General features: G+C 48.0%; 2 protein-coding genes across 4 annotated transcripts in view; both read right to left on the reverse strand.

Moving 5' to 3' along the window:
* Positions 1–2,068, reverse strand: part of NRM (nurim) — a 4,575-nt gene extending 2,507 nt beyond the window's left edge. Inside the window, exons 1-2 of the mRNA XM_027876738.1 lie at positions 1,846–2,068; positions 808–1,004 (exon numbers count right to left, since the gene is read on the reverse strand). Coding sequence (XP_027732539.1) covers positions 808–1,004; positions 1,846–1,975 — 327 coding nt within the window. The 5' untranslated portion in view covers positions 1,976–2,068. The remainder of the gene's footprint in view (positions 1–807; positions 1,005–1,845) is intronic.
* A 282-nt stretch (positions 2,069–2,350) lies between these two features.
* Positions 2,351–9,969, reverse strand: MDC1 (mediator of DNA damage checkpoint 1). 3 transcript variants are annotated; one of them, XM_027876708.1, is made up of 14 exons: positions 9,912–9,968; positions 9,501–9,639; positions 8,670–9,056; positions 8,521–8,587; positions 7,560–8,302; positions 7,199–7,264; positions 6,078–6,803; positions 5,953–5,996; positions 3,982–4,779; positions 3,782–3,904; positions 3,446–3,628; positions 3,114–3,239; positions 2,842–2,952; positions 2,351–2,609 (listed from the first exon to the last, which is right to left on the reverse strand). In XM_027876708.1, exons 2-14 carry the CDS (start codon positions 9,634–9,636, stop codon positions 2,442–2,444), a joined length of 3,678 nt encoding a protein of 1,225 aa, XP_027732509.1. In that variant the 5' UTR covers positions 9,637–9,639; positions 9,912–9,968; the 3' UTR covers positions 2,351–2,441. The 3 variants fall into 3 exon arrangements, with proteins under 3 accessions (XP_027732509.1, XP_027732508.1, XP_027732510.1); XM_027876707.1 differs by having other exon boundaries at positions 7,371–8,302; XM_027876709.1 differs by lacking the exons at positions 2,351–2,609; positions 2,842–2,952; positions 3,114–3,239; positions 3,446–3,628 and having other exon boundaries at positions 3,871–4,779; positions 7,371–8,302; positions 9,912–9,969.
* Between the last annotated feature and the right edge of the window lie 989 nt (positions 9,970–10,958).

Below are 10,958 nucleotides of genomic sequence, written 5' to 3' on the forward strand. Positions count from 1 at the left end.
GAGAGAGAGAGAGAGAGAGAGAGAGAGAGAGAGAGAGAGAGAGAGAGGGAGAGAGAGAGAGAAAGAGAGAAGGCCAGGCTGGACAGACTTGAGTGTATAAGGACAGCAATATAAAATAAGGGTTGGAAAGGTAGGTTGTTGGAACCAGACTGAGAGGGGCTCTAAATGCTAAACAGGGAAGTTTATATTTGACCCTAGAAGTAGTAGGGAACCACTGAAATATATTGAGCAGCCCAGTCCTGTAGTCTAGGAGTATCACTGGTACCATGATAGCACACAGAAGATCATGTTTGGTGAATTTATAAGATGTGTGATCACTGTGTGAGGAGCTTACAATCTGGTTAGGAGAACAAATGTGTATCTAGAGATAAATAATAAAGCAACATATAATTGACAGACATATAATATGACAAAGGAGTTCAAAAGAGGGAATCAACACTAAAACCATGGCCATTGGTAAAGACTTCTTGGAGGAGCTGGGGGATGAAGATCAGGCCTTAAAGTATGTATAGGTTTTGGAGAAAAGAGGAGGAGGCAGGCATTCCAAGCCTGGGTGAATGGGGAGTGAAAAAAGAAGGGGGTATGTTTGGGAAACAATGGGTCTAGTCTGTCTACAGTAGGGAGGTAGTGGGAGCTGAGGTTAGAGAGTTTAGTGATTACAATGTGCAGGGTTTTAAATTCTCCCAGCTCACTCTCTCTTAATTCTCGGTTTACTCAGGAAGTCAGGCCATCTGGCACCCTCATCCCCAGGCTTTCCTTTCCCCAGCTTCTACTTCTCTTGGGGACCTAGCTGCTGAGCCCCCATACCTGCAGGGCCAGGGCAGTGCAGGCCACATAGAGTGACCTCTGCAGGACCCCAAAGTGCTGGGCCATCCATGTCTTCACAGGCTCTGCTGCCATAAGACTGTGCTGCCCCATGAATAGAAGCACCAGCCCCAGGTCCTGCGCTAGAGCTGCCAAGACGCCAGGGTCCTGTAGGGCAGTCAGCCAATCCTGTCGAGTATCTTAGGATGGGGGAAGATAGGATGTCAAAAGGGCAGGGAAAGATCACCGTTATCCTAAACATCTCCTCTGAATCTCAGGCCATGTCCCTTTGGAGGCTGACCAAGCTTCCCTAATTTCTGATGCCACTCTGAGAACCTGTCTAGACCATGCCCCTTTTACTCTCCATTCTCCATTAAATGGCTTTATTTCCCATCTCCAGCAATTTCTTTAGGGCTATATATAGAAAAGGAGCTTCAAGTGATGCTGGCTGAACCTTCAGAAATTTTGGGAGAAGAGGACTTGGGGGTTCCTGAGAAGTCTTATAGATCAAGAGGATGTTAGTGCCCAGGGGCTTGAAAATCCCCAACCCAAATCTATTCACTTTTGTTCCATCTGTAGGGGAAAAAAAAAATCAAACTTAGGAGTTAGGAGAGACTTGAGTTCAAATTATGTCTCTGGTGCTTATTAGCTTTGTGACCATGCAGGGGCAAACCATCTGACCTGAGCCTTTTGTCTCACAAGAACAAATTAGTTTGTAACTTAAAAGCCAAAAATGCTATCACACTCTGCTCCCTACAATATTTGACATTACCTTTTAATACTTTTCCTCACTCCAAAGTATTCTCCATATAAATTTTCATCCAAATATTTCTTTCCCTTCCAGAAACACTCCACAGAATTAAACTCAGATCTTTTCTACAATTCTACCTACCTACCTTCCTTTCCTTTCTGTCTGAGTCCCCTCCCTCCCTTTATACTTCCTTCTTTTCCCCTCACTTACTTCGGCCTCATCTGTCAGCTCCACCCCCTTCTCTGCCCCGCCGCACCCTCCTCCGGGGCTCCAGCTCCAGCACCACTTACCTGGTCGCAACTTCTGAGTGACCCCGAGCAGTGGTTGCAAAGATGTGAAGCAAACAAATTCTACTCCAGTGCCAAAGGCCAGAACGAAAGAAGCTAAGGCCGCAGGGACCAAGAGCAGCGCAGGGGCCATGGCTGGGGAAGCGGGACTAGGAACAGGGGAGGAGCCTGTGAATTCCCGCTACACTAGCCCCGCCTCTGGTCACACCCCCAGCCCTAGGCCAGTGATATTAATTCGAGTTTTTAAGTGCTATGGATATAAACACAGTGGGCTGAAGTAAATATGTAAGGTTTAATGTGAGATCAGAGCTTAGACTTAAGCAGCATTTTAAACTAAAACATAATAGTGCTTTAATTAGGTACCCATATTCCTTCACGTCGTTTGGCTCTGTTTCTCCAGGTCTTCTGAAAAGGTTCTCTTGTTCCTTCCACATCCCATATGATCCCTCAGAAGCTCTTATGTCACCTCCCCCATCTCAAAAGTTCTATACATCATGCCAGTCTTTCATGAAACACATTTTTCTTCTGAACAGTTTATTTTATGGTCTGTGTATTAAAACAGCGTGGGCAACATGGTGGGGGTAGAAGGACTAAAGGCATTAAGAAGGTAAAGAGTCTGAGGTGGAGAGGAGGAATGCTTCCAGTTGGGCTTCCTGCCTCAACACCCCAGTGAGCAGGAACTCTGGTGAAAGGAGGGGCAGCTTAGCCCGAACAGCAGCAGAGCATCTTGAGAGGTCCTGAGGACATGAAATCACTAGCCTCTGGGACTGAGGTCAGAGATGAGTAGAGGAGAAGAACAAAGAAGGAAAGAAATTGATTCAGAATAGAAGTGCATGTTATGACCAGTATAAAACTTCTCCCTACATCCTCCCACCATACTTTCCCTTCCTCAATCTTCCCATCCTTTGACCCCTTTCAGCTCTCCTATTTGCCTCCCCTTACCAACATCCTCTTGGCTTTCCTATTGCAAGTTACTACCTCCCTAGTTTCAAACCATACCTTATAGGCCCGAGGCATGTTAGAAAGTGCAGTACCCCCACAGCATGTGATGATCTCTCCCATTTGGGGGGGTGGGGGCTGCACTCCAGGAGTCACATAGATTTCATAGCCCTGAGGGAAAAAGAGGCCAGCTGAGGACTGAGTAGGGAAATAATGAGACCTCTACAGAGACTGAGGAAAACCTAAGGGGAAGGCAGTAGAGTAGGTGTGGGGGGTGGGGGTGGGAGATGGACATACCTATAGGGAAAGCATGTGACCAGGGTCTCACTCACCTCCAGCAGGCCCCGCTCCTGAGCACGGCTCAATGCCTCTCGAAGGCTGAAACCAAAGTTCTTCTCCTGCTCAGGATCGTTCACCACAAATTCATCAGGTGGCAAGAATCGGCCAGCTTTTCGGGACTGGAGGCAGAGAATAGGAGTCAGTCCAACTCCTCTCCAGGACTCTTCTGCCCATCTATTAGCCCTTATCCCTCATCTTCTTAGAATCATACCTCCTTCCCATTTTTTCTTTCAATTTACATCTCTGTGTACATACATTTCTGTCAGTAATTTTACCTTTGGCCATTTGTATTTGCTACTGCTCTGGATCCCTCCTACTCTCTCACCTGGTGCAACCATTCCAGAGACAGAATGGGTATCCCCCGGCCCAGTGCACATAGGAACTTGACTGTACGTCTAACTCGATCAGTCACTAAGTGTGAGGCTTCTGCCACTGAACTGGCCAGACTTCCACCCAGTGCCAGTACAGCCTGCTCTCCTCGTGCATCCACCACACCTGTAAAGAGCACCTGTAGGAAGAGAAGTCATCATTCAATGAAACCCAGCAAGCCTATACTTTCCCACTGACTCCTCTTAAGGTCCTCTATCTTCCATCTTTCTAAAGGATTCTTTACTAACACTTTTCAAAACCCTAGGCCCTTCCTTCCAATTCCTCTCCATACCTTGGGAGTTCTTGTTTCTCGACAGAGTCTAGCTCGCCGTAAGCTCCGACTAGGTGTTCCCTTGACTTCGTCCTTTGCCTGAACTTCTTGTTCTGCAACCCCCACAGGGGTCTTTGCTGCAGTCTGGAGGTAAGAAAGATCCCAATTAGTTCTTAGTGTGGCCTTACCCTCCTGAGCTAATCTCTATCCTGCTTCCTTACCTCAACTTCCACTGGCTTCTCATCTTCTTCCTTGCTGGATTCTTGTCTCTGGGACCTACCTCTCCGGGGTTGCTTAGGGCATGGAGATGGTTCCCTGGTAGCTGGAGGCCGCTTTCTGCCTGGGAGCTTAGGCTGGGCCTCTGGGGTAGAGAAAAGCGTACCTACGGCACCTACCCTCTGGCTCCTGGTAGCTCTAGGGGCAGGTGCCTCAGGTGTCAGAGAATAGGAGGGCTCTGGGGTGGCTGTGAGTGACTCCGAAATTTCTCCCACTTTTGCTCTCTGACTTCGGACAGCCCTGGGTGGGGGCACAGGGGTTTCACATCTCTCTGTTGGAATGGAAAGAGGGTGCTCAGGGAGGACTGGTACAACTGTGGTAGACCCACAAGTTCTTGTGGCCCCCCGTTTCCGGCTCTGACGAGTCTGAAGGTGGGGTTCAGGGATTACAGGCAATTCTTTAGGGATGGAAGGGTGGAGCTCAGGGGCCAAAGGGGCAGCTGGTGCAGAGGAGGGACTGAAAGGCTTCTGTGTCTGGCTCTGAAAAGAAGATTCTGATTTGTCTCTAGAATCCTGAGGGAGGAGAGGCTCAATATGTGGGGCCAGGAGAATCCCCCGCCTCCTGCTTCGTGTTGTCCCCAAGATCGGTGATTCCTGGGAAGCTGGAGAGGAAGAAGAATGGAGTGGTTTTGATGTTCTCCTATTTTGGCTCCGGGTGACTCTGGGGGTTGAAGAAGGGGCTGAGGCTTCAGAGACTGGAACTTTAGATGCTGTAAGAGGTACATCTGAAGAATCCTGATCATCCTGCAGATAAATTGGATAGCGATCAAGGGAAACATAAGATTAATATATTTAAGTTTACACTATATTAATTTGCATTTGCTCCTTTGTATTCCTTTCTCCATCAAACCGGCAATTCTTCAAATTACACAACTATCAAAAATTATTATACAGAAGGGCCCCACCTTCCTCACTACTGTCAGAAACAACTATTGATCATCTGTGTGGCAGTACCCCCCAAATCACTGGTCCAGCTTCTAGTCTAGCCCTCATAGCCACTATCTGGGAAGTCAACTTCAGTGGACAAGGCTAGACATTGCCACCAACTACAAACTTCCACCAGCCACAGGACAAGTAAGCCAGCCTAGCTGAAGCAACAAGGCACCCTTTGAGCCAGTTAGGAGGCAGCATGTGCTAGGCGAGTCAAACCACTGCCACTACTCTGTCATCTACCCTCAGACTCTGATGGAGACAGCCCAGAACCTTAAACTCAAGAGCCTTAGGAACCGTAATGCTTCCAGTCTGGTGTCAGATGGTTTGGCATCAGAAACTAATGTTTTATCAGTAGAAATGACATTAAAGAAGAGACTTTGCTTTTTTTTTTTTTTGCCTTTTTCTCTCTTCACCCTAAGGACCATGGGGATCTTTCCATCTGATTTGCAGCTGAAACCTTCCTTATATGCTATCTCCTCCATCAGAATGGAAGTTCCTTGAGAGCAGGACCTGTCTTACTTTTTTATTTGTAGTTCTAGCTTAGCACAGTACTTTGCGTGTAGTAAGCACTTAATGCTTTTTTCATTCATTCCTTCTTCTGGACCTTCCTGTGTCCCACCCCCACAGTGCCCAGCAAAAGGCTCTACAAAAAGTAGTAGTACTGAGGATGAGGAAAGTCAAAGAGAGAAAAAAGTATGAAGAAAGCCCCTGATTTACTGAGACAGATTTAGATAAATAGAGAGCTATAAATAATCACACTGTGAAAATGAGGCAGTTAACTGGAAATTAGATAATGGGGCAGAACAGAAGAAGGTATAAGAATGTGAATGTCAGAAATGACAGTGAAAAGTAGTTTAACATTAGGGAAAGGACTATGTAGAGCACCAGCATCAGGAACTCAGGGTGCAGCAGAATAAAAGCTTTTATAGAAATGAGTGGCATATAAGAAAGCATTTGTAGGGAGAAAAGATGAATAGCTCTTACCATTGGCACTTCCTCAAGAGGCAAAATTTTGCTATCATTGAGGCCTGGGCAAGAAGAGAAAATAAGTTTGGCTGGGTTCTTGGGAACTTTAAGGAATTGAAATAAAAATTTCATCTGTCACTCACCTCTCTGACATCTGCTATCACTGAGGATTTGGGGGTTTGAGGCTAATTCCTGCAGGTCCCCTTCCTCAACTTTAGATTTTGGTACTGGAGCTGGATTCTGGACCTCCTGGTCATGATCTTCCGACATCTCTCCCTCTGCCTCTCTTTCCAGCATTTCTTTGGGTACCTTTACTTCTACCACCAGACTCTTTGTTTTTCTTTCTGGTGCTTGTCTTTCAAATATATCTTTCTCAGGGGTTTGCCTCTCCATTTCCTTCTCTAGTGCCTTTGTTTCTCCACAGCTTTTGATATCTTTTTCTGTCACAACATTCTGCACAACTCTACTTGCTGCACATCTCTGTCTTCTTTCTGCTCTTTCTGTTTGTACCACTGGACTCACTCTTTTTCTCTTAGATCTCTTTGCCTTATTTGCCAATGTCTTTCTCTTAACAGTCCCTTTTTCCATTTTTCTCTCCGGTATTATTCTAGGTGTCTCTACTTCTATCATTTGGTTCTCCGTGTCATTTTCCATAGTTTGTCTCTGGATCTCTGTGTTTGGATTCTCTGTGCCTTGACTCCTTGAGGACTCAGTTTTTTCTGAGCTCCCAGGCTGTAGGTCTGAGGCTGTCTTAGGTGGGGAGGAGCAAGCTCCATGGGATTCAATGTAAGAGGTGATGGGCTGAGTTTCTGATGCTTCTGACTGCTCTGAGCAGAATGGCTGTGTGGCCAAGATTTCCCATGGCTCATCTGGACCATGTGAGGGAGTGAAGGAGAGAAACATACTGAGAGATGTTACAGAATCAAAATATAAACAAGTTTTATAGACTGTTGAGTAAAACAAGAGACAAAGTGGGGTGGGGAAATGGTTGCAGATTTGGAGAGGCCCAGATATACGGAAACTAGTTATAAGTGTAGACTTAACTCTAGGGTGAACAAGACACATCCTCTTTCAAATGCTTACTACTCATTGTACAAGGAAAGCCAGCCTTAACATATAGTCTGGATCTAGGCTTCTGCCTCCACAGCTCTACGCCTAACCCTGGTGCACTTCTTATTCCCAGTCTTATTCTCCTTAGGGACAATGTAACAGAGCTCTTATTCCCATTAGAGACCCAGGTATTTGATTCCAGTGTGGGTCTCACCTCCGTGGTTCTGATTCACTCCTTCTACAAAGCACTGAGTATCTTGTAAATCTAGGTCTGAAGTATCTGGAAAGAGTCAAAAAGATATTAGGCTTAGGACTGGTCACTCAACTTTGCTTTACTGTTTACTATAGAAGGTTGGGTATTGAGGAAAGGAGACACTAAAACTCACCATCACTCTTGTTCTGAAAATCTTCAGTACCTTCCACATCTGGATCACTATCCCCATCTATATAATTCTGGGTTTCTTCTAAAACTACCTGGGCTGACTTCTCTAGAGTACTTGTTTCTACCATGCCTACTGAGCTGACCCTTGGGAAAGGAGATAGGTGCTGCTTCAGTTTTGTTATAGGTATCCTACCCTGCGTCCCAACTTTCTTAGTGGTCCTTTCCAGTTGATCACTAGCTGGGGCACACTCTTCCCTATTGTCCTCTTCAACTGGAAGTTGGCTCTTTTTCACATATGTCTGAAATCCGTTGTCATCCGCATCTGTATCACTGTCCCCATCCCCACCAATGGGATGCTGGTCCTTCTCAAGATGTCCTGTGGAGAGTTCTGTTGGTGCCCCCTCCTTTTTTATATCTGTATTGTTTGTCCCATCTATGGACACCTGATCTTTCCCCAGATGGACTACAGGTGGCGCTGCTGGGACAGAGTCTTCTGTATCTGTATCACTGTCCCCATTAGTAGGCTGGCACATTTCTTTAACTGGTCTCACTGAAAGACTCTCCTCTTCCAAGTCTGTACCACTATCTTCCAAGGAAGAAGGCTGAGTCCCTATCAAAGGTGTCACAACTGAGGTCCTTTGGAGGCTCTCATCATCGACATCTGTATCACCGTCCCTGTCACTGGGCAAGTTCTCAGATGGAACTGCCATGATACCCTCATCTCTTTCCACATCTGTATCACTGTCCCTCCCCACAGCTGAGGGGTGGTTCTCTCCACCAGTACTACTCCACTCCTTATCTACAGCAGAGCCTTTCCTGGTAGCTGAGGAGGGCTCTATTGGGGGAAGATCTTCCTCTTCATCTGTGTCACTATCCAGAATGAAAGTAAGAGGCAATGCTGGACCTTTGGTGCCTGGTGAAGCTCCCTCCACATCACTGATGGGAAAAGAGGAAAGATGGAAAACTTGGAATTCAGATCCCAAGAAAGTACTCAAGCACCCAAAACTCTAGTTCCCAGTTCTCTTTCTCTCCTACCCCAACTAATAACCATTATTAAGGGCCTAGCTATTATGTCCTTGGTTCCCCCCTCCCTGAAGCTTCCCTCAGGTAAACTTCCCTTTACAAATTCAGTTGTCTGGCCCCTCAGTACTCACCTCTCTGGTACTACAGTTTCAGAGGGGGAGCATGTGACAGGTACCTTGATACTGTCCAAAGGAGAATCTGGAGAGAAGAATGGACTTTGTAATTTCATATTCCCCAGGTTCCTCCCCCTACCCACTACTTCCTTATACCTCAAATTTACCTCCTTCCTCCTCTGAGTCTTCAGCCAATAAGGTCCCCTGGAATCGGGGTCCCCCCATCCCTGGGACCCTGGGTGTCTCTTCCACACTTAGAGCCCCCCGAGGGCCAGGAAGTGAGGGGGCACCCAGGCGGTGATACTGGCAAGGCAGGTCAGCAAAGAGTACCAAGTCTTGGTCCCTCAACTGGTGGCCCACCCCAGGGCTTAGGAGCTTGGGAGGTCTCAGAAGGCGTGTATGATTGAGGCTCCCACAATCTCGAAGGATAGGTGCCCTGCCTTGGGCTGAAATCTCAATTATTGCATGCTGTTTGGAGATGGACGGGAAAGGCAGAGCCACAGTACAGCCAGGTATTCGGCCAACCACATTCTCCCCAGGGTACAGCAGGAAATCTGGGGGCAAAAATTCGATGAGGTATTACTTCTAAAGCCAGAGATCAACCCCATTCCTGCTCTTCAGTGAATTTTCTCTTTGGTTTCCCTTATCATGCATTTATATTTTCTCTAGAAAAAAATAAAGGTAAATCTAAAGAATTTTCTATAGGAAAGATTCAGGATTCACAATGTATGGAGGAAGGGGGTAAGAAGGACAGAAGCATCAGAAAAGCATAGGCCATTGGAGATGATTCTCCTAAGTCATCTCACCAAAGGAAATATTCCACAACTCTATCTAGGTTAGCTATGAGTTATCCTGTAAGGTATCAGATCAAATCTTGAGGAATTTTTCCCTCTACATCTCCCCTGCCACATGGACAGGACCACTTTGTCATTTGCCCTGTATCAATCATAAAAATAAAGGCTGCACCCCACCCCCTTTAGCACCCCATACCCTCTGACCTTTCTCAGGTCCTCGAACACTGCTGAACAGGTGCAGCCGCCCTACAGGCTCCAAGGCGAAACGTGGAGGAGAGCCTTTAGAATCCTCAGACTCCTCCTCCTGAGCCTCCCAGTCCACCAATTGTGTGTCCTCCATTATCTGGGATGGGGGAAGGGGGGGGAACACACTATCACCATCAGCGGGTCCCACATTGAATAATCTAGCACTAGACGGGAGGGCAAGTGTGGGATGGGAGGAGAGGCCAGGGCAGCCATGGAGCATTTGGGAAAACATCAAACAAAGGCTTAGGAAGAGTTATGGAACAAGGCTTCCCTCATTTGGAGACCTAGGCCAAGGCAACAGAAGAGAGACACGTGTTGGGGGGTGGGGTGAGTGGGGGAAGGGAATCCAATTCTGGCTCTGCTACTTACAACCTGTGTGACCTTGAGCAAGTCACTAAAGTTCTCTGGGTCTTAAATTTCCTCATCTGTAAAAAACAAGGGGCTTGAACTACGATCAATCTTTAACACCCCTTCCACCTCTTAAAAAAAAAAAAAGGCAGCCCAAATCCTGAGATGGGGAGTTGACCCCCACCCTCACTCAGTGGGGACCAGGGTGGACGGATAAGGGGCGGGGTGGGGGTGGAACCTAGGCCTGCCACCCGCCCACCTGGGCCACACCCTCTCCCTGGACGGTGTCTCGGCGACGAGCGACTCGAAGTAAATTAAGGCCTCCCGTCCTCAAGTCCACCAGGCTGCTTATCACCCAGACCCCCAATCCACTGGGTGACCAGTGAGTGACCCAAACCATCGCATTCCCCGAGATCCTACACAGAGGCCCAGGGCCCTCGAACCTATACCCGTTAGATTAGGACGCCAGGAATCCCAAGAAGCAAACCTCCGAATAGCTCCCGCCCAGACTTTCCCACCCGAATGCCCTCTTTGCCTCCCTCAAGAGAGGGGATCCAAAATGGCGCCCACTCAAGACGGTAGTTGGAGAGCCCCCGAACTCACAGGATTCGGGTCCCCGCGCGCGCGCGCCACACTAACAAGCTGAGAGTGAGGCGACTACGAGCGTTGACGTTCCGATTGGCTCCCTCTACCGTCCATCAAGGACGATTCGCACAATGATTGGCCGAGCCTACGGCGTGAAGTTGGGACAAGTCCAGGCAAAGCGCCTCTCGCCTTCGCTTGGGGAAGAGGCGGCTACCATGCCTCGCTTTCACATTGGCTCAGGTTGACGGTGGAGGCGGGGGCCGTCTCGCGCGCCTCCAACGGCACTCGCAGATTGGCCATAAACACTGGGATTCGGAGGTTAGCCTTCCACCGCCGCGGCCGCTACTGCGCAGTATCCAAACTGTAGCCGTGGGGGGTGGCGCAGACCGTCTGCGACTGCTTAGAAAGGATGGAAAACGCCTATCACCACGTCAGAAGAGACCAGAACACCCGTTCTTGGTCCTCCCGGACATGGCCCCTGCT

Source organism: Vombatus ursinus, unplaced genomic scaffold (assembly GCF_900497805.2).
Source record: "Vombatus ursinus unplaced genomic scaffold, bare-nosed wombat genome assembly UNPS02014811.1, whole genome shotgun sequence".
NCBI classification, from domain to species: Eukaryota; Metazoa; Chordata; class Mammalia; order Diprotodontia; family Vombatidae; genus Vombatus; species Vombatus ursinus.